General features: G+C 32.3%; 1 protein-coding gene across 1 annotated transcript in view; it reads right to left on the bottom strand.

The window, feature by feature from the left end:
* LOC128983972 (lutropin-choriogonadotropic hormone receptor-like) overlaps positions 1-22,164 on the bottom strand; it is a 95,721-nt gene that overhangs the window by 37,797 nt on the left and 35,760 nt on the right. Inside the window, exons 2-3 of the mRNA XM_054403254.1 lie at positions 1,817-2,536; positions 635-706 (exon numbers count right to left, since the gene is read on the bottom strand). Coding sequence (XP_054259229.1) covers positions 635-706; positions 1,817-2,536 — 792 coding nt within the window. The remainder of the gene's footprint in view (positions 1-634; positions 707-1,816; positions 2,537-22,164) is intronic.

Genomic DNA, 22,164 nt, shown 5'->3' with positions numbered 1-22,164 from the left:
AGAGCCTCATAACTTTCCGCAATGTCAATTTGTTTTGCTCGAACTTGTTTCCGCGTATAAAAATTTATTAAGATTTATGTTGTACATTTCTTCTAAAACGTTGTGGAAATACAATAGCATTTCGTCATCATACCATTGTGCATCTATTTATGAGAAAAGTCATTATATACTTTACATAATAAAACATTATCTTGAGGAGCTAGTATGTAAATAAATGAGTTAATCACTACTCATATATTCTGTGTTATCCCAACATGTTAATAATTTTTAATATTAGTTAACATTCATATTCCCTTCGCTCACACTATTACCCAGGTAAGCCGTTTAAACATTAATTTCAGTTTGACGGCAAATAATATATTTTCAACAAGCAACATACATCACGTATAATATTGCATATTGCAAGTTTAGGTGGAGGCGTATTAATATTGTGCCATGCAGTATCATCATATTTCCACGAACACGGGCGAGTAATATCTATCTGCGGTACACCTAAGCATGTGTGCCACTAGCATATAAAGCCATGAGAGAGAAATAGTAAAACCACGTCTTATTATCGGCTAAATGGTTCATAAAACCTCAACAGTTTAAGCTATGATTAAATTTTTTCAAATGTAAAAATATACATACTTACAACTCTCGAAGTGTTCTATATGGTTGCAAGGTATGTGCCTGAATCGCTACTATGCCAGCGTCCGTTATTGTCCTGGAATGGTCATTTAATTGTCATTAAATTGGAATTGTCATTAAACTGTCTAAAACATAATGTAAACCACTCACCTCACTTACTTTTCATAAAATACAGTATCAACTCTTAAAAAGATTTAGATTTTATAGAATATGGTTTGAGTGAATAGTATTATTTAAGTATCTAATGAATGTATTGAATACGTAAGTATATACATGTATTAGTAAGAAAAGCAAAAACAAGCACTTTTTGTCATATTTATTTTAATTATAATCAATCCAAATGTGATTTGCAATTCTACTAATCTTTTTACTAAATTCTTCTTATAATTCTATGACTTGTTTCAGTGTAAACCACTAATTCTACCTTCAGTGGAATAGTAAATTAATATACAGGGTGAACATAAAAGAAGTGAACAACTTTGAACATCAATTTATCGAAAACTACGGATCTGACATCGCTGCGGTTGGTACCAGTGAGTCGGAAAACACCTTAAGTTTTGTCTCAAAACAGTTGATTGCTGTCAACAATACAAACATGTGACAAAAGATGTTATTTATTGATTTGTTTAAAAATGGTCAAACTCTCTCAGAAAAGTCTTTTTGTGTGTTAGATTTAGAGAGAACTTAGTCTGCCACCCGTGTCCAATTGTGACTTTTTTGTGGGGAATGTAAAAGACAAAGTTTTTGTTCCTCCTTTGCCATTGAACCTTATGGAGCTCCGAAATCGCATTACTACTGCAGTACAAAGTGTCAATGAAACCATTCTTGAAAAAGTTTGGGCAGAATTTAGTTTTAGAATAGATGTGTGTAAAATAAGGCGAGGATCTCATACTGAGCACTTGTAATATATGGGAAAACTTGAGAATCTTAGCTTTCTAATGGCGTATTTCACATTCTCCTAGGTGGTATAACTTTCCTGTAGTCTTTTATTAAAGTTGTTCACTTCTTTTGTGTTCACCCTGTATTTACAATTCCACTGCAGTGACAGTTTTTAAGGGGATGTTCTAGGATTCTTTAAAATGTTTACAATATTGATCAAAATATATTCCAAATAGAGACGCATAACTTCAAAATAATTAGTCCTACTAATTTTATTTAAATCTTAATCATGCTATTCCATACTTACAATTTCCTGAGAGGCTGGGAGAGGTTGGTTGGGATTTCCGTAAACAAGTCTCCGTAACAGCGACACTCCGGGGCTAGGTCAAGGTCCGGGCCACTCCAGCAGAAGCAGGAGCTGGTCATGGCTAGATGCTGGGCCAGGTCTGGAGGGCTGGAAACGTTCCAACAAGACACCAGTGACGCCACCACCAGCAGCCTATCAACATCAGAATGTTTAGTATACCAGTCTCTATAACAGTGACACTCCGGGGCTAGGTAAAGGTCCGGGCCACTCCAGCAGAAACAGGAGCAGGTCATGGCTAGATGCTGGGCCAGGTCTGGTGGGCTGGAAACGTTCCAACAAGACACCAGTGACGCCACCACCAGCAGCCTATCAACATCAGAATGTTTAGTATACCAGTCTCTGTAACAGTGACAATCCGGGGCTAGGTAAAGGTCCGGGCCACTCCAGCAGAAACAGGAGCAGGTCATGGCTAGATGCTGGGCCAGGTCTGGAGGGCTGGAAACGGAAACGTTCCAACAAGACACCAGTGACGCCACCACCAGCAGCCTATCAACATCAGAATGTTTAGTATACCAGTCTCTGTAACAGCGACAATCCGGGGCTAGGTAAAGGTCCGGGCCACTCCAGCAGAAACAGGAGCTGGTCATGGCTAGATGCCGGGCCAGGTCTGGAGGGCTGGACACGTTCCAACAAGACACCAGTGACGCCACCACCAGCAGCCTATCAACAGTTCAGTTTATGTTCAGTTTACTGTGATAACTTATTACTGGGTTACTTCTTTGACAATAAAAAATTGAGTAAATCTCAGAACATTTTTCAATGGATTATTGTTTCTGATTTCAAAGAGGTATTTCACTTTCTTCTTATAAAATTTAGCAAATGATCTTTAGTCTCCCGCTTCTTATTATGCGGTACCTAAATTTTATTTGGAAACGAATCTTGATGTATGGTGTTGATACAATAGAGCTTGTGAGATAAACAAGTAAAATTTAACTGACAATACCGAACACTCGAGATGTAAAAGATAATCCATTTTGTTTCGAAATCATGCGGTAGAACTATTTACTATTATGTTTTACGTCAACCTTACTCTTTCCATTGGTATATATTATTGATAAATATTAATGGGACATAACTGTAGTAATGTGCATATGTAGTGTAAAAGTAAAAATATAACGATTAATAAAATAAGATGGGCTTTTTAAGAATTCTCTTTAACATCACAAAGTTGTTGTTTCGGACTAAGTTTTTATATTTCACGCAAGTAGCAGACGTGGGGAACATGCTCAAACAAATGGAGAAGAGCAAAACAGGAAAGTAACTTTTCACCTAGAACTTCTCTACCCTCTTTCCTTTTCCAAGTAATTGTGTTCCTTGTGGTCTTGCACCTTTGACTTGTATCGTAAACTTTTTTTGTGATTATATCAGACTTGTCTCGTATTTAAACCAACATTCACTATATCAGTGAACAACCAATACTCGTAATACCCAATATCACTTAGTATTTTATGTTTTGTGTAGCCTGAAGTTAATGCTTACCGTGCGAAGTATATTTCCAGTTCTTTCAGACTTTATATTAATAACGACTTCATTGTAGATGTTAGCCTCCGGATTCTCAAATAATATTAAAATACCCCCGCCGCAGCAAACCTGCCGACTAAGCGAATTTCCATTTTTTGTCCATTTGTATTGATTTTCAATTAAATATATTTAAAACACATTAGGTTTAACAAGTACCTAGGTTTGCTGCTACAAGGAAACTTTTAAGGTGGAGTGGAGTTTTTAGTAACATAATAATAGCATAGTAGACAATAAATAAATTTGAAAAGTTTTATCAAAATATATACATAAACAACATTTTACAACATTCTACAACATTTTACGATGTTCTCCATAAGAATAACACTTGAATTTTAAATTTAAAATTTTTTGAATTCTCCCCGTTACCAATAACCATACAAAAATACTTTGATATACTAAATTATTTGTTTTTTAAGCTCTTTAAAAAGGTCTAGAGGGGAATTGGGAAAATTTGTGTTTTGAGGGTCAAAAATTAGAAAAACCATTTTTTACCCCATAAAATCCCCCGTAAAACCCCCTTCCCATGGTCCGTTCATGCTGGTTCGCGAACTCATTTAAGTTTATCCCGCCTTACACTAAACTCGTTTGGCTTTAAAGGTTTAAACCAAATTTCATCAAAATCGGACAAGTTATCGCGTTCACGGACGAATATATATACATATATAAAAATTTGAATGGTGTTTTTGGCCTCTGGATATATAAAAATGAAAAAGTAAATTGGTCCCGGGCCGAGGTCTTACCGTGCCACCTACGGTAATACAGTAGCTACTTCCCTATAGGGAAATTCGCAAAAAAAGTTTAAATACATAGGTTTAAGCAATCCATTCAATTGCAGTTACAACTAGTTTCGGCTCCAATTTGGGCCCATCATCAGGTGGTACAAAGCTATATCAGGCGGTACTTCCTTCTTCATAATATGAAGAAATGAAACGTCCTTCTACCGGCCTCAAGTAGGAGCCGGAACTTGTTGCAACTGCAATTGAATGGATTGCTTAATAACAGGTATTACCTTATTAATAATAAGATAATACCTTATTATTATTATCTACGTTGGTTTCCGGCCTAAAAAGAGGCTTTGGTATATTCATTTATATATTCATTACAATAGTGCTAAAACATGTCCTTTATGATAGAGACTTTTAGTAGCCCACTTTCACTTCTTCCATTTTTTATTTTAACAAGGAAATATAGCGGTGCTTATAATCCAGTTAAATGAGTTTTTCAGCAATAATTCTTTAAATGCATAAGGGTAAAAGAAGTTTCAGAATATTGTAAGAATTGTTTGAGGGTATAACTATACTATTTTAGCCATCTAGCACATAACACTGTTGTTAAATATTTATATTGAAAGTATTGTTTTCAACTGACTCACACGGAATTATTTATACATCGTAAAGATTTCAACTTGAAAAACAATTAGGCCTATCCATCTAATCGAGCCATTATCGAATTATCCTAAAATATATGCTGTTGGGCTTTAAACTTTGTGACTTAAACTAAGTTTGGATCGATGCCAAGTTTATTAATCACATTTTGAAGTTTTAGACATCATGCAGCTTACAAGCTTAAATGCAGTATTGGTAGTAAAATAAAGCTACTGAAATGAGAGTATTACCGTAAAACTAACCCTGTATGTTGGTAAAAAAATATTATCAGGAAGGTTAGGCATCATCTACTGCAAGTAAATATAAAATGGCAATATGGAATCTTTTCACACTACTTAAAAACCCAATTTATCCTTCATATTTTTAAAGTGGTAAAATGTAATAGTAAATATTATAAAATATCGTATATCTTCATTAGTTTAATTATATTAACGTGTTAATAGCACATTACTAATCTGATGAAAAAACACCGGTAACAAAAAACATCAAAGTAGCTCAGTTTGTAAGGTGAAAATCTTGTTAGAAAATCACATTTTAATAACTCTAGAAAGATATGTCCTTTTGACTCAATTACCAGTTATAATGTAGGTTTGATTTTAGTTTACGTAAAAAAACCATCCTATGAAAAAGTTACTGTGTTACTTTTTACTGTATTATCTTTATAGTACACTGAGTACGTGTACCAATTAGGTACCACGTAGGCCTACTCAATGCTGTGTGTGTTGGTTTTGTAATTGCAAATAATATTAAAAGCAGGTCAAGTGAGAAGCTCAAAATCAGTAGATGATGTAATCGATAAGAATGATAAGGTTATCTTACTTGGTTGGTCGCCACCTGCCTGATGCCCTACTCGTGTCCATCACTGTTATACCATGTTCTGTTTCTTCAAAGCTTTGAATTAAATTTATGAAAAACATGAAGAAACGTTATTATTGAAATGCACGAAGAAGTATATGATAAGCTGAAAACGGTTCGGTTATAGCCTACTGATCCCTCAAACATCAACACTTTGTTTGGTTAAAAAAAGGATTTTTATAATTTCCTTGAATATTTTCAAAGCAAGTTAAATTTATTTACTAAAACTAAGCTTAGTGACAATAAGCCTTAGTTTCAGGTTCATTCATGAACACCTGAAGATTTAAAATGTCCAATGATACAATAAATTTTCTCTAAATTTGCTTATTTTTAGATAGTTTTTAAGAAGTGTTTAGTACACACAATCTTTGTAATTTTGGTAAAAAAACTTTCTGTGTTAAATGTTTATGGTATAGGCTTGAATGTATGCTTTTTATGTATCTAAGAAATAGTTATTCATATATATATATATATATATATATTAGTTCTTTATTCTTAGCCACTTCCTCCGTTCTAATCAACAGTTTTATAAATCTTAAGAAATTTGGTCATTAATGGGCACAAAACATTACATGTGCCCAAGAATCTATGTTAGCCACAAAATTGGAATATTATTAGTAACAATCTTTTGCAAAATCATCTCAAAGTTGATTCACTTGATGCCGCTTTCTTGGAAGTTGGCCAACTTTCATAACTCCAATTATGAGTAATTGGTGTATTTAATGATATAATATTTTAATAGGGTGAAATGGAGTATACGACATTCAATTATTATTTTTTTCAACCTAGTTAATATTTTTGCTGTTGGATTTAGATTACACCAAGAGCACAAATAATATTTTTGGAAGGGAGCGATCCAAACCTCTAGATTTCTATATGAAATAAATCTGTTGCTAGTAACCAGTGTTCTCAGTTTATCTTATTGCAAGTATTAAAAATACGGAGCGATAAGGAACATATCAAGAGACTTGACGATACACGCCACTTTAGCACGCACTCCATGATGTGTTTCTGAGTGTTGGGAGGCTCCGTGATATAAAGTATTTTTTCCAGTATTTAATCACTCTCTATGAATAATTCAACAGAGCAAACATTTCTCTCGCGCAATCGCAGGACCTGATAGTAAAATAATTACACCCAACAATTTCCTAAAGCCAGTAGTTTTAAGTTATTTGTGTTTATACATTCACGTGTCTTACTCAATCATGTGTATGTGTAACATTGCATTTTTATAAATACTGATTAATGGATTTATTTAATGCTTAAATTAAGCGCAAATCCTGCCGACAATATTTTCCAGTTCAAAGATTTTGACATTCCCATCATTTATTTACATTCTTGAATCTTTAACATTTGTAAAACAGGAATTTTCTAAATTTGACCTTTCTGTAAAAAACCAATACACATTGCGCAATTCACACACATTACCTATTCCTAAACATTCAACAACTTTCTTCAACAAACACTTACTGTACAATGGCATAACACTTTTTAATTCACTTCCACTTTTTCTTAAACTTGAACCAAACCTGTTAAAATTTAAAAGACAATTAAAATCTTTGTTGATTTAGTTTATCTGTTATAGCGTCCAAAGAAATTTCATCTAAACTCAGTTCCATGAATAGTGATGGAAATATTTATATATAAATCTACACCATTGTATACTGTATAAGATTGTATATTTTTAAATAGTTCTTAAGTATATGTATCCAACTTTTATTTCATTTTGGCTTAGCCAATACAACTTGTATATTGTTAATTCTGGCTGAATAAATTATTTGATTTGATTTGAAAAGCAATATTTTAAAACTTGGCTAGTCCTCTATGTAGTTCATATATCCTATGTTTTCAATTGCTATTGAAGTTCATTATCTAATTCTATGTGTATTATTAATCGGCTGCAAATGTTTAGAAAAATATGATATTCATTTACATTACGTCAGTAATTTTAGTCTAGTTATAATTTTTTTTTTCTTAGGACGCTAGGCACGAGCCCGGAATTGTTTTTCACATTACTTCAGGCCAGACCTAGGGGTTGCGGCATTATCACTAGATAAAATCCATTGGAGACTTGGCGGTATTTGAACCCGGGACCACAGGGACTAAAGTCCCGCGCTCTACCACTACACCAGCTCGCTTCCCAGTCTAGTTATACTGCAAGATAGTAAATAAATATAGTGTTATTTATTGGTATTTTTAGACGGTGAAAGACTCTTGAAATATGATATTTGTTCATTCACAAATGCCTCAAGCCTGTACTTGGAACCGGAACTTATAAAACAAATTAAGGGATAGTTTCTAATCAAAGTTATCTTATTAACAAACGAATTAAAATATTTTGCTAATGGAAACGAGAATAGTGGATTAAGGAAGTGGATACCATTATAGAAATACCTTTACAGCTTAAATTATTTGTCTGTATTGCCACGGTTGGGAATTGTCTTATAAATTAATTAACTAAGATACCTATCACTAAATACACAGTGGTATGACGTCAATCTTCGTTTTTTTTTCAGTTTGTCCATTTTTTTTTTTTTTTTGTTTTCAACGACACGAGTGAAAAGTAAAAAGGGCCTCATGAGACTGTGTATGATTTATTCACAGAAAAACTCAGCTGAGGATAATCAAAGAGACGTCTTTGGCGGGAACGTTTTTTAGTCCTGCAAGTAAGGTATTACCCATGCTGTAATATAGGATTATATGGTTGTTAATTTCAAAATTTTATAAATGTCTTAGCTTATTCTTAGAACACACTGTACCATTAACCAACTTTATGATTGCCATTTACAATTTAGATGAAAATAATACCACAGCAAATGTGAGGTAAACTACATGAAGTAAATACTGGGAACAAAGGTTCCCTTCCTTCAAAAAGTTAATTCTTAATGAACTAACTAAAATTTTAATTTATTGTGAAATAACAATAGCAAAACAGTTCTATGGATAACTATATAGAAATGACTTACTGTTAATCTGTTATGCTACGTGGCTTTGTTGATGCACAAAAATACAATATAAAATTATTATGAAACAAGTTTATACTTCATAGACACGTAGGCCTACACTTTGTTGCAAGTAAATAATGAGTTCTTGTAAAAGAGGCAAAAGCGGAGCTTCTTTAAAATCGAGAAAGATCAACAATGCCTTGGAAGACAATGGACACAAAAGCTACCCTCTTTCCAAGTCTCTTCATTTTAAAAAGTGCTTCACCTTACTCACCTGTTTCTCCAACTTCACTTACCACTTATTACTCTTCGTAAGTATATCTTAGTTGTTGGAAGGCTATTGGTTTATTCATTAATCGTCCATCCTTCGCTTGGAATCACCCAGAGTTTCTTAAGAACACCCACCATTACATGTTGGTGTAATTGTAGGTATCACGTATTGGAGACGTGTGTAAACTTTGTATGACGCATGGGAAATACAGAGCGTCCATCTATACGTGTTTACTGACTTAATACAAAAAGTAAAATACACTTTATTAATTGACTTCGAAAAAGACTGCAAGTGAAATATTTACAATAACATTTCTATACTTTCTATCACCATAAATTACCAACGTTTATTGTATAAATAAATTTCTTTGATACAGTAAATTTATTGGAGTACAAATACTAATGTTTAAAATATATCAGTTAATGGTTCGTTTTAAGTAAAATCCTATTATAAATTTATTTATCACAACAATACATCCAGTGTGTGATGATTAAAAATGTAAAAAATGTGTTTATAAAATGTTTGTTATTGTGGTTTCAATTTAATTGCTTAAAGAAATGACGAAATTACACCAAACAGTATACTTGGTAATATTGGTTAGTTAAGTTTACCAAGTTTAATCAACATATATCCATAAACAAGCAGACTACGTTGGTTTACTTATTTTCGATAAGAATAACAATAATACAAACAAAATAATAAGAATAATAATGGTAATTTTAAATTTACTATTATTTGCATTTTCTTCGTAACGACTAACCAAACAAAACACTTCAACATACTAAATTATTTGTTTTTTTATCTCTTCAAAGTTTAGTGGTTTAGAGAGAAATTGGAAAATTGTATGTTTTGAAGGTAAAAAATTAGAAAAACCTATATTACCCCCAACGCTGGTTAGCAAACTCGTTCGAATAAACAAACGTAGGTTTACAAGTTTGTAAAAAAAATCATTGTAATCTGATAATTTTTGCTCGAGTTATCGTGCTAATGTACATAAACACACACATACACGTATATTAAAAATAATATGTGTATGTGAATTTGAACGCATTGTGTTTTTGGCCTCTGGGGCCCTCAAAACGAAATAGTAAATCGGTCCTGAGTCTAGGTCTTACGTTGAGATTCACGGTAGTAGCTCATTCTATATGGGAAATTCGCTAAAACATAAATCATAATCATGAAAATGAATTAATTAGAAAGATTTTAATATTTATCGTCAGTCTATGCAAATGGTTTTAATCGCTGTTCCTAACAGTTAATTGTTGAGTGCATATAAGTTATAAGTAGCTTAGATTGACGCTAACTAAAACAAAAGTCCTTAATACACCCATTTATATTTCTGGCATTAAAAATATGCAAGGGTATTAACTGCTGTAATAAGGAGTATAACAATGCTAGACGTTTCAACCATCGTAAAAAAGCAAGTCAAACTATTGTTGAATAGCTTATTATAAATCCACATTACTAGTAAAACTTGTATAAATTATTTGAAACTATAAAATATTTCAATTACAATATTTATAATTACTATAATTACGTCTTTACAAATACGCGTATTATTTAAAATGCGAGAGAAGCAGCTCCGATAACCATCGAAACACAACAGCTGATCGGGGATTGAATTTGTACTCGACATGTGAACAAACAATGCTAAACAATCATCTCTTCCACACTTGACAATTCCCAACTACCCATCAGTCCCAGCAGTTCATTTGTTTTTACAAGTTGTTATTAATTGTAATTTTAACTTCCTGGAGTAATTAAAAACAGAAACCCCCTTTTATTTAACCCTAGGTTAATTATTAGCACCTGTTTTGTTGTATAAACACAGCAAATTACCATTACATATTATTGATGGCCGGTTATATAATGAGAGTCCCCACATAATAATATTATTGATATACACGTTAAGCTTCACTGTTGAAATCATGATTTATAATATAACAATGTACCGTATGTTCGTGAAGTGAAGTATACAGTACAACGATAGTTAGTTCTCAACTCCAACTTATCTCATTACTTGATATGCAGTCTTTCAGCTGGAAGTGGGCACCGAACCATCGTACATCACTTATCTAGGTGATTGGTGAGTTTTGAACCATGAACTTCAGGACATCAAGCTCTATTACAGTACTATAACAGAGAGTGGCCCCACCTTTTTCACTAGATACAAGACCATCCAAATCCCATAGTGTATGATGTAGAGCTAGGGTATACAAAACCTGGTCCAAGCCTGGGTAAACAATACACATTATCCACGTCTAAAGTTTATTAATACGGTTTTCGTCGGAGCTCTCTTGTTTCCCAACCAATTCTCTTTATTATAGAAAATATAATATTTCCGAGATATTATATTTGAAATGAGGCTGGTTTAAATTTGATTATCTTTCATATTCTCTAAATCTCGACATGCTACATGTTAATATAATAATCATCATATCAAAATGTTAAACTCAAATAAAATCTAATATTTTAGTTGTCCTTAAACAGAACTAATAATGTTCCAAATTCTTATACATGTACTGTACTTTTTAATATTTATTGAGCAGAGCGAAGTGAAGTTCTTTGGGATCGGCTTCAACGCAAACTTTCTAACACTATCACTCAATTACGGCTGAACATATTTTAGCCAAACTTACCAAGGTTGTTTTGACGAATATTCGGAAGGTTTAGAGTGAAGCAATTTCAATTTTTGATAATGCCTATACAACTTAAAGGTAACTCAAAGATTTAAGGTTTTTATCATTGGCCTTATTGGTTGCCATGATGGTTACAAAAATAACGATGTAAATGTAAACAAAACAGAGAATCATACGTTAGGTTTAAAATCAAGCCAAATGGTGCTCAAATGGCTTTCACTGCTATAACAGCGATCCTAGTATTAGTAAGCAAACATGTATTATGGCAACAGCTTGTAAGAGTAGCGAATATTTGTTGTATTATATCTGTCAATAAAGCAAACTAAAGATGCATATTTTAAAGCCTCGCGAAATTGGGTTCCACGCATTTCTTTGAAAAGCATCTGATGTAGTCTGAATCCCGAGAACCTTCACTTGTTTAGCAAGTTTGCTTGACTCCCTTGGTAGGTTTAAGTTGCTGATTAATCAATGTGATCCAGCAAAATCTCCGCACATCCTACATCGCATGTTGTGTGCCTCAATATTGCATCTACATTCAACTTAATTGTTATTCAGACCGTAGTAAAACCACTACAAGATCCACGACAACTGGGATCAGTGTCGTACTGTTGCTAATTTTTTCAACTTTACTTAATATTGATTGCACCTATATCACATCAGGAAATGTATCGAGATACCTTGGTGAAATGCTTTCATAAGTAGAGAGAGGTAAGACGGATACGACGATACAATAAAATAATATAATAATTTAAAGTTTTACTTTGATTAAGATGCAAGAGAGAATTAAAAGACACTTTAAATATTAAAACATGATTGATTTTCCCTATTACATTTACTCAAAGAAAATTGTATTCATTATTTTTTTCTTTAAGGCCAGGAGGTTTAACTAATTCATTAATCTCTTATAGATTTTATAAGACATCGTAGTCATTTATTTATTGACACGGTTGTGTTTTCTTAAATAAGGTCTAAAGTTTTTTCTGTTGCATTTTGTAACTAAAAACCAGTACTTTTAAAAGTAAGGGGTTAAACCTCTCACATTTCCTTAAGATATTCAAGGGGTCGAACCTGACCGATTCGCGTCAAAGTCCAATACACTAATCACTTGGCAACACTAGCAACACACACATCATTATTTAACCTTACTACAGTTGGTTTCCCCAAAAAGAAAAACTCAACTTTTACATTCCATTATACTAGGTTTAAATATTTGTAATTAACTTTAATAAATAATTTAAAATGTATGTTACGGATATAATTTGTATGATAAATACATAATTTATTGTAATAGAAAACACGATTTATTTAAACAGATAAATTGAGAAAATGTAGCCACTACCACGTTGTTCACTACGTTATTTAAGAAATAACATGCAAATGAAATTTAACTTGACTACAAAGCACAAGACAGGATAATTCTGCCTCGTAGCGATTGTGAAACAAGCTGCATTCATAAACTTAATTATCATCTTGTTTACGAATTCCTAAGTCTCTAATGAATTTCAGAAATAACCAAAGCTGTAAAATCTTTGTTTGTTAACTTGTTTGGTAGAAGCTGTTGTAGCCTAAATTGAAACTCAAATGTTTAAAAAGCAAGCAATAATTGTATATAATGTAGTGAAATTTATTTTCATGCTCTAAGTTGAATATTAAACATACATTTTGTATTAAATACTTGAATCCAAAAGACTGTGAAAGAGATTTTGACAGTGTTATTTTTCTTTTTACTCTTTTCAGTGATTTTAAACTCCGTAAGTGGGGAGAAAAAGGACAAGAGTGATGTTTGTTGTGTAATGGAAAACCTTTAGGGTAGAATATCATATCCCTAGTGACAGCCTCCTCAACTCTCTTACCTCATCCTTTTTGGTATTAAGAACAACCTGGTTGTATGATAAGCATCATAATTCTAAGACACAATTTCAAACCTATTTAGCATAAACATGTTGATTAAAACTGCACTACATTTAATATTAGTTTTTCCTACAGTTACCAAACATTGTGCATGTTCTCTCACTGATTATAGAAAGCAAAGTGGCCAATTCGCTCATCAGTGAGACAATGAACATTGTCTCACTCTAATTACTTTGTCTCACTCCAGATTTACAACGTGAAGGCACGAAATAGTGAGCGCGTAACTTATATTACTTCTCTGTGGCGTAACATGCAGACAAGGTCGTATGCGCGCGAAATACGTTGGCACCACTGGCTGTAAATCAGCTGGTCAGCTGTTGAACTGTTGTATCATGAAATGTCATATTTAAAGTTTATTTCTGTGTAAAAATATGTTACGTTTCTTAACCAATTTATTTCTTTTATGGTATCTGAAGGAAAAATATAATGTGCAACTCGAGTGAGTCAATTGCTCACTTTGCTCACTAGTTGCACAAATAACTATAGTGTTTACTTATTGTTTTAGTGGAATAACTGATAACCTTATTGAATACCGGTAATTAAATGTTTATTTTACAGCCACAAGGGCCTCGGGGGGCTCAGAGATGAGCAACGCAATGATATGTGAGACAAAACATAGACATCTTCTTAATTGGTGAGAATTATGACTGACATGCTACGATTGCCAAGCATATTTAGAAAGATGTCACACAATCTTTGTGTTGGTCATCAATTTAATTGTTATTCTTCTGTGGTTTTTGAATACCCTAGTTGAAGTAATGTTTTTGTTGTTGTTTTGTACTGTGAAGATGGAAAATGCATCTCTGATATGTGTCTCACTAAGTGTGTTTTATGTGTTATCTGTGTGTGTAAATATTATATGCTACAAAGTAAAATAACCTCAATGATGTATCACTTATGTAATGAATAACTAAATCGTGACTGTAACTAAGTGGTGTTACAGTTACCCTCTATTTTATCTTTTGTTGTAAATGTGTATAGATCCATATATAAAGCCCAAAGTACCCAAGAACTTTTGAGAAAACTTAAAGTCACACCCCCATTAATCATATACTTAAAATGCTCGTCATGACGAGTAACCTTGCGAAAAAAACTATCCATTATTTCATAAATTTCATAAGTATTATTAGGTAGTATTTTTCATTCCCTATTAATATTATTATTTACAAACCTCATTCTAACAAACTAAAATGATTTGACAGTTTTTTATCCGCCAAATATTCAAAAATCCTTTTTGTATAAGAATAGTTAAAAAATAATTATTCGTATTCCAAAATTCTTTTGGATCATAATGAAATAATAGATATATGATGTAAAAGCACGTTTTACAACGATAACTAGTAGGGGTAAGGCAAAGATTTAATTAATACGTAACTTTGCCCTCGGCCTAGTGCGATTAGGGGTTCCGATGACTTTGGGTCAGACTAGAAACTACCTCGTTGACCAAGTTACTTTGTAAAATACAAATACCAAAAGTACTATTAACAGTTTACGTAATGCAAAGATTTAACTAATTGTTATTTTCAATTATTGCTCAATTGGTCAACAAACCATAGAACTAGAACCAGTTTGTCAAATAAACTAGTCTAATAAAATTAAGTACCAAGGGACTGAGCATTGCTCGTGGTGCTTAATTTGTTCGAGACATTAAAAAAATAAACGTATGCCTACAGACCTAAAATCCATGATATTATAAAATATAACTGTGTGACGTTGGCAATAAATGGATTTTATTTTATTGGAGTAGAGTACAAAATATGTAATAAAACAAATGATACAAATACAATTTTTCATGCTCACGTATTGGTGCTATTTCCACGACCTTGTCATCTCAAGTCATTGAAAACCGTACGCCTAAGTAAACTTGAATCACCTATAATAAATTTATGATGTAATGTATTAATTTTATTATATTATATATTAAATTATGTAATATAATATAATATAAAATTATATTATATTGTTTAAAAAAAAACAAAAATAAAAAAAATTATTTTTAATTTGTCCATGGTTAATCCGTATATAAATCCCAAAGTACCCATGGACGTTTGGGAAAACTACAAGTCACACCCCCATAAACCATATACTTAAAATGTTCATCATGATTAGAAACTTTGCGCAAAACTATCCACTATTTCCATAAATTGCCCTTTAGGGTCGTAATTCCTTTCTAAAGGGAACTTTCCATATGCCTAATGTTAAAAATACCTCAGCTGTACTTATTTTTTTTGTTATTCTTTCAATTTATTACCTTATCAGGTGTGATTATTTGTTTGTGATACAAAACAAATAAACAAGATATCTTTCAAACAAGGCACCAAATCTTCGACGTTTTTTTATCGTATTACTGTATTCTGTTTTGTTGATGTCAGCTTAACTTAGCCAATCAATAGTTTTATAATACTTATGAAGTAAAACGAAGTGAAGCCCGTGGGTAACAGCTAGTAAAATATTACTGTTAAATTTGATGACAAATAATACAATTAATCTTAATCATTTTCAAGTATTCCTTCAACAATCAATTACATTTTGTTTCTCGTTACAAAGATGAAGAAGTCTTTGCTATTCGGAGTAAAGGGAATAAATGGAGTTAACATTATATACAAGATCTGTATTTTTGTGGAAGCTCATGTTAAAAAGCCATGTTTAAGCTGCATTTAGGTTAGAATAACAATTTTAAACATAACGAGGCTATTAGGCTTTTGTGACGTGAAAAGCGGTGGCAGACACTACGCTATCCACAAATAGGAAAAGTTGGAATATACAATATGAACTCTGTTATTGGCTGACCTTACTGTAGTGTAGATAGCGACAAATATATGCTTTACTATGTCTATGTATCACAATATTTAGGTGTCTGTGGTAGTAATTGAGTAAAATATAAATTATATAACTACTTATTATGTAAAGTATATTTTAACATTTAGAAATAAGATACAATGTGCTTTTATTAAACACCACTGATGAGGTTAAAATCGCCAAAGTAAGGCGTTTCAATTACAAATTTACTTATGTATGATGATCGTTATTTAAATTATATATCTTGTTTGTCTTCATTTCAGAACCTTCATAAGTTACTATGTCTCTACCGCACTAAGTACTTTTAATTTGATAAGAGCAGCAGTTTTCTGCGGTAAGATGGAGCCGTTTATCACGTTATTAAATATTATTCTGGATGAGTCCATGTAACTAAATGTAGGCTTACTGTTTAGATTTACATGACAAGTGTTTTTAATTTTTTTTTAATTTCAGCTACCCACCTCAGTCAATCAAAGAAGTATAGAGGCTTTAGGTTTATTTTTACCAAAGTGTAAAGGTGCAAATTATTTCAAGATTTTTAAACTATTTTTTTGGGGAGCTTTTAAACGATGTATATTTTACTGTTCGAAATATTTGTCATTTTATAAGCTGTATGTTTTTTTTTATATTGGATTGAAACCAAGAAATATGTGGCATAAACAATGGCTAGATAGCACAATAAGTATGTTAAACATTTTGTTACAAAACTATTTCAATAGAAACTCGAAAGAGCAACTATATTTTATATGAATTACAAATATTTACTGTTTGATAAGAGAGATAATAAACTATTTTTTTATCAAGCCAAGACTACAAAATTATACCTTTGTCAGTTTCAAAACACTGACGTTCACTTTATCCTAATGCAACTGTATTTTTAGGTAGAGAGCTTACTGGACCGAATTTTAACCGTGCATGCCACAAAGGAATCACCGTTCCGTTGATTTCAATGAAACTGGATTGTTGAAACTGTATAGAACACCCCATGTAAAGTATAATGGAATAGGAACAATGAAGTGACGCCTTCCATGTTTGTTAACTTTCGTAAATTGTATATTTCCTTACATTTAGATTGTTATAATAAAATGCAAACAACTTCAAAGCTAGCTATTATGTGTTAGGCCTAAATAAGTAAGTAACTTAATTGTTAACTATTCAATTTCAAACAATTCTACGTATATTTTTCATCAGAATGTGTGATTTTACCCCTTGACATGTTATTCGCCTGGGTTTTCAGAATTGAAGGCCTATCGTACTCTGCCAAACCTTAATCCAAGTTTATTGTAAAAAGAGTAAAATAATTTGTCGTAACACAGGCGAAAAATAAATGATACTTTCAAATTGTTAGGATTTTCGTTTGATTTTAATATTCAGATTGTTTTAAAACCTGTAATATTAACTTTTTACTTTTACAATTACTGGACGCTTGGAATAGTCTATAATGTTAAAAATCATTTTTGAAATTTTGACTTATGAAAGGATATATAATTTAAGTCAACAACTTTAAATGTATTTTGCTAGTAATATAATAGTGGGATTTGTTTGATTATGTTGCAATGTACTTAATTGCTTATACATAAGATCTAATTTTAAAGAAGAATGTTTTTAAGGGACTAATTAATAACGTTTATACGCACTACTTTAAGTACATCGAATAACAAAATAATTAATTTATGGCATATTACAAAGCTGAAGATAATTCTGTCTCGCCGATGGCTAAATAAATTCCATTGATAAACTGAATTTTCATCATCTTTGCAAACGCCTCAGTCCTTGAAACCCCTCAGGGAATAGCATTAGTTGTAAAATCGCGTAAGTTAGTTGATTATTTTACTTAACTATCTCTGACCTTTAATTGTTTAAATGCTTATCTAATTTCCTGTGACGGGGGAGAGCTGTTACGGTAATCGGTAGACACGGTAACCATCAACGACTCTTTTGAACCAAAGAATTTGCATAACAAAACCATATGCACTTTCTCATGAATCGTTATAATTATTATTTTATTGAAGTGAATCTACCACACATGAATGTACTTCTATTTTAATTTATTAACACGAATCAATACGTAAGTATTAATTAGGCTAAGTACAACGAATACACTCATAGTATAACAGTGCCTTTCTATTACTCAACAAACAAAGGTAATAAGGAATCAACATTTTTTAAAGTATGTGGTGTAATATTATTGCATCATACCTGGATATAAATTATTCACTGACGCATCACCGCGTGCTATTGACAATGACATTGACCTTACAAAATGTCCACGATAGAAAATGTCAGTTGCATTGTTATGAGTATTACACGAAACAATATTGGTTTTACAATTGGAAAAACTCAAAACATTGTTAAATGTACATTGTATTTATTTGGTAAACACAACTGTTTCCTCTGTTTCACATTATCTTTCGCCGATATTTCACCTGTCGAGCGCAAGAATTACAGAGTAATTTGTTTTCACGATTTGCGTGCAGACTGTAACTCGACGCTGTTAATAACCCAACCCAGAGGAATAAATGTTTTGTCTCTATTTCCACAAAGTGTATTTGCAGCAATATGTTTTTTCTCGCTTATTTGAAAAAGGTTTAATATTCGTTCGTTATTAAAGCCTCTGTTTCCCGTTGTATTTATTCGAAATGAGAATGGTTGGTTTAGAACTAGTTCAACTTTCAATAAGGTCTCACTGTATTACCTAACTAAATAATTGTACAAACATCACTCATATTTATGACGTATTTTTCCCAGTGTGTAAAAATATATCTTACTGTGGACCAAAATAGGACATCTCCAATAATATCTTTTTACTGTACAAAATGTTCACCTTAATAAATGTGACCGTCACTATCTTGATACTTTTTCTGTTGTTTAGTGGGATATACAAAAATTGCAAACGTTTCCTAATTGAAAAAAAATTGATATTGTGTAGCTTTGTAGTTTTATCAAACAGAAGTAAATTACTATATTATGCTTGTAACAATTAATTTGTATTGGCAAAGTATTAGGTTAATTATTAACAATATCACATAATCTTAACTGTTATAAAATGTTATTCAAACTTTGCCCAAATAAGAACATAGGTATTAGCAGTTCAGTTAAACTCTAATGTTGAGTAAATGCATTTTGAATAGTAAAGACTATACGTTTTATTAACATTTCTATAATTAATGTTCCATTTTAAATATATTTGACAATTAAAAAGGAATCTGCATAGACAGTACAAAAGGTAAATTAAATTAGCAAATGTATTGAAACCAATTGAATGAGAAATTGAGTTTGAATTGTTTCCAACCCGGAAAAGCTATATCCATACAAATCTTTTTAAGATCTTCACCAATTATGTATTTACAGTCAAAATAAAAGGGTCAAAGAGTCGTACATAAATCAATAAATGGGATGATAAATAAGTTATCCCTCCACATGTCAGTTACGGCACAATTCCGTCACAGACCAGTCACAGTTCAGTCTCAGTTGCATCCGCAATTTTTCAGTCAAACTGTCAGTCATTTGGTTTCAGTCACTCTTCCGTCACTTTATTTACAGGATTGTTACAGTAAAGATTTTTGATTTAAAACAAAATATTTTAATAAATTTTCATCGTCCATCTTGTTGATTGTTAGAAACATTACTTAAAATATAATCTCGATCATTTAAATAAAACAAGTACTATTTTCTAACCTCAAACACGCCAGTCAGGCGTCCGAAAAATCCAAAAATATCTGTGTAAAGAAATTTGAAATTGACTGACGGACGGCGGCAGAGAGACTGACGGAACTGCGACGGATGAGTGTAGATAGCTAAATAGAAAATCCATTAAAGAATATTTTTTGTTAACTGTAACCTGCCTGCAGTGACCAAACTGTGACATGCCGTAACTGATGTGTGTGAATCGACCTTTATTATGTTCAGATCGTCGACAAAATCAAAGTTATCTTCTCTCTCTCTCTCTATATATATATATATATAATCCAATGTATGTTTCTTTGTTTGTTTGTTTGTTTGTTTGTTTGTTTGTCCTTTATGGACTCCGAAACCGCTCGACAGATTGTAATGGAACTTTCAGGCATTATTAAGGATTATTCAAGGATGGTTTGTGTGAAGTTTGGTGCAGATCCGTCAAAAGGGCTCCACCCCAGTGGCTCTGGTGTTTCCCATGTTAACCTTATGAGTACTCATATTTAAATGGAATTAAAAAATCTTAACAGCTGGTTCAACTAAACAATTTGATTCTGTGATGTTCAATAGCATTAAAAAGTTAATAGGTTTACCAGCAGGGTGCATAACTATTAGTTTTTTTTTATTTATTTATAACAACAGCTAATTTGCAACCAAAAGGTGAGTGATCGTAGCGAACGAACTTCAACCTGGAGGCAAGTTAGCATAGCAAACGAGCCAACCTGAAGACAAGTGAGCGTAGCGAACGAACTTCAACCATGACGTGATTGAGCCATGCGAAGAGCTCATCTTGAAAATGAACGAGCAGTTGACATAAAACCACATTAGGACAGGACGACGTCTGTCGGGCCAGCTAGTTGGTTCATAATTTGATTACGAAACTTATAGCTACAACACCAAGAACTTCTAAAATCACAGCTTTGCATACAATACAACAACGTCGCATCTTTAAAACTGCAAAATTAATAAATGCAAATGATATATAGCCATATTTACAGTGCAAATACTTGTATAAATTTATATGTTTACACATTTTTATGGGTTTACATATTTGACACACATTTTTGCCACATCTGTAACAAATGTTATTACATATTGATGCAAAGATTTGTGTTACTGTTGTTATAAAGAACCATTTTATTTGTTAAATAACCAATTTGATTTTCATCATACCTTTAGTAATATATATTTAAGCACTTTCCAATACAAATAAACATGAGAGCAATTACATTTTATGTTTTTAATTATTTCTCCACCCTACCATTGAACTTATTCTCTGCGGTGCATGACGTTTTGGCAACGGCACTACCACCGTTGGTGGTATTTTTTGAAAGGCTGGAGACGTCTTTTAACCTTGCATGTAAAGGTCAGCGTGTTCACAGATTGAAATTAATTACGTAGATACAGACGAACACGAGACGTAAACATAATCTTGCAATCCTTGAAACACACAGGTGAGACGATTTGGCATTCTAGTAAATTTCATTGACTTCAGCCTGATAAATATGTTAAAGCCAATGTGATTGGTAAATAATTATATCAAATCTATATTGTAAAAGTGCATTCAAATATTAGCTATGTGTACAATAAGTACAAATCATCTTTAGAATCGGCATCAAGCCAAAACATACTTTAATTACTTTAGCTGTGCTCAAAACCTAATATTTCAGTCATACAAAATTACTAAGTTATTATGTTATTTTAAAGGTGTCATATATTAGTTTTGAATAGGGGAGGCAAGTAAAGCTGATATTAAAAGTGTTTTCAGATAATTGAATTGTAAACACAGAAAGTGTCAATTCAGATGGTTAACATTTTCTTGTGGTTTACAATTGCGTTGATATACAAGATACGAGCTTAAAACTTATAGGCATATAGGGTATAAATACTTTTAATACTTAATACTTTAATACTTAATACTTTAATACTTTTCTATGAAATGGGGACCATACAAAGTAGGTATTTTAAGCCAAGTATGAATGGAGATGGGTTTAAAATGAGTGGCGCGATCTTGTAGTCTTGTTAGTGACTAAGGCCGACATATTCCTTAGACACAGCTGTTAATTAATAGCCCATACAGCTAATGGCAACTGAGGGACCTACATTATATTGGAATCCGAACCACATTTTTGCCTTGGTATATACGAATTAGTCTAATTAGCAGGATAGTACTGCGGATAGTCGTATTACTCACTAGTGCGGACGTTAATCCACACCAGAGAGTATTGCATCCACAGTGCATGCCTATAAATATCCACAATTTGTGACCTTCTAGTAGCTGGATTAG

The sequence above is a fragment of the Macrosteles quadrilineatus genome, unplaced genomic scaffold (assembly GCF_028750875.1).
Source record: "Macrosteles quadrilineatus isolate MER2022 unplaced genomic scaffold, UCM_ALF_1.0 Scaffold_2__2_contigs__length_208266976, whole genome shotgun sequence".
NCBI classification, from domain to species: domain Eukaryota; kingdom Metazoa; phylum Arthropoda; class Insecta; order Hemiptera; family Cicadellidae; genus Macrosteles; species Macrosteles quadrilineatus.
This window is presented reverse-complemented; position numbering and strand designations above follow the sequence as displayed.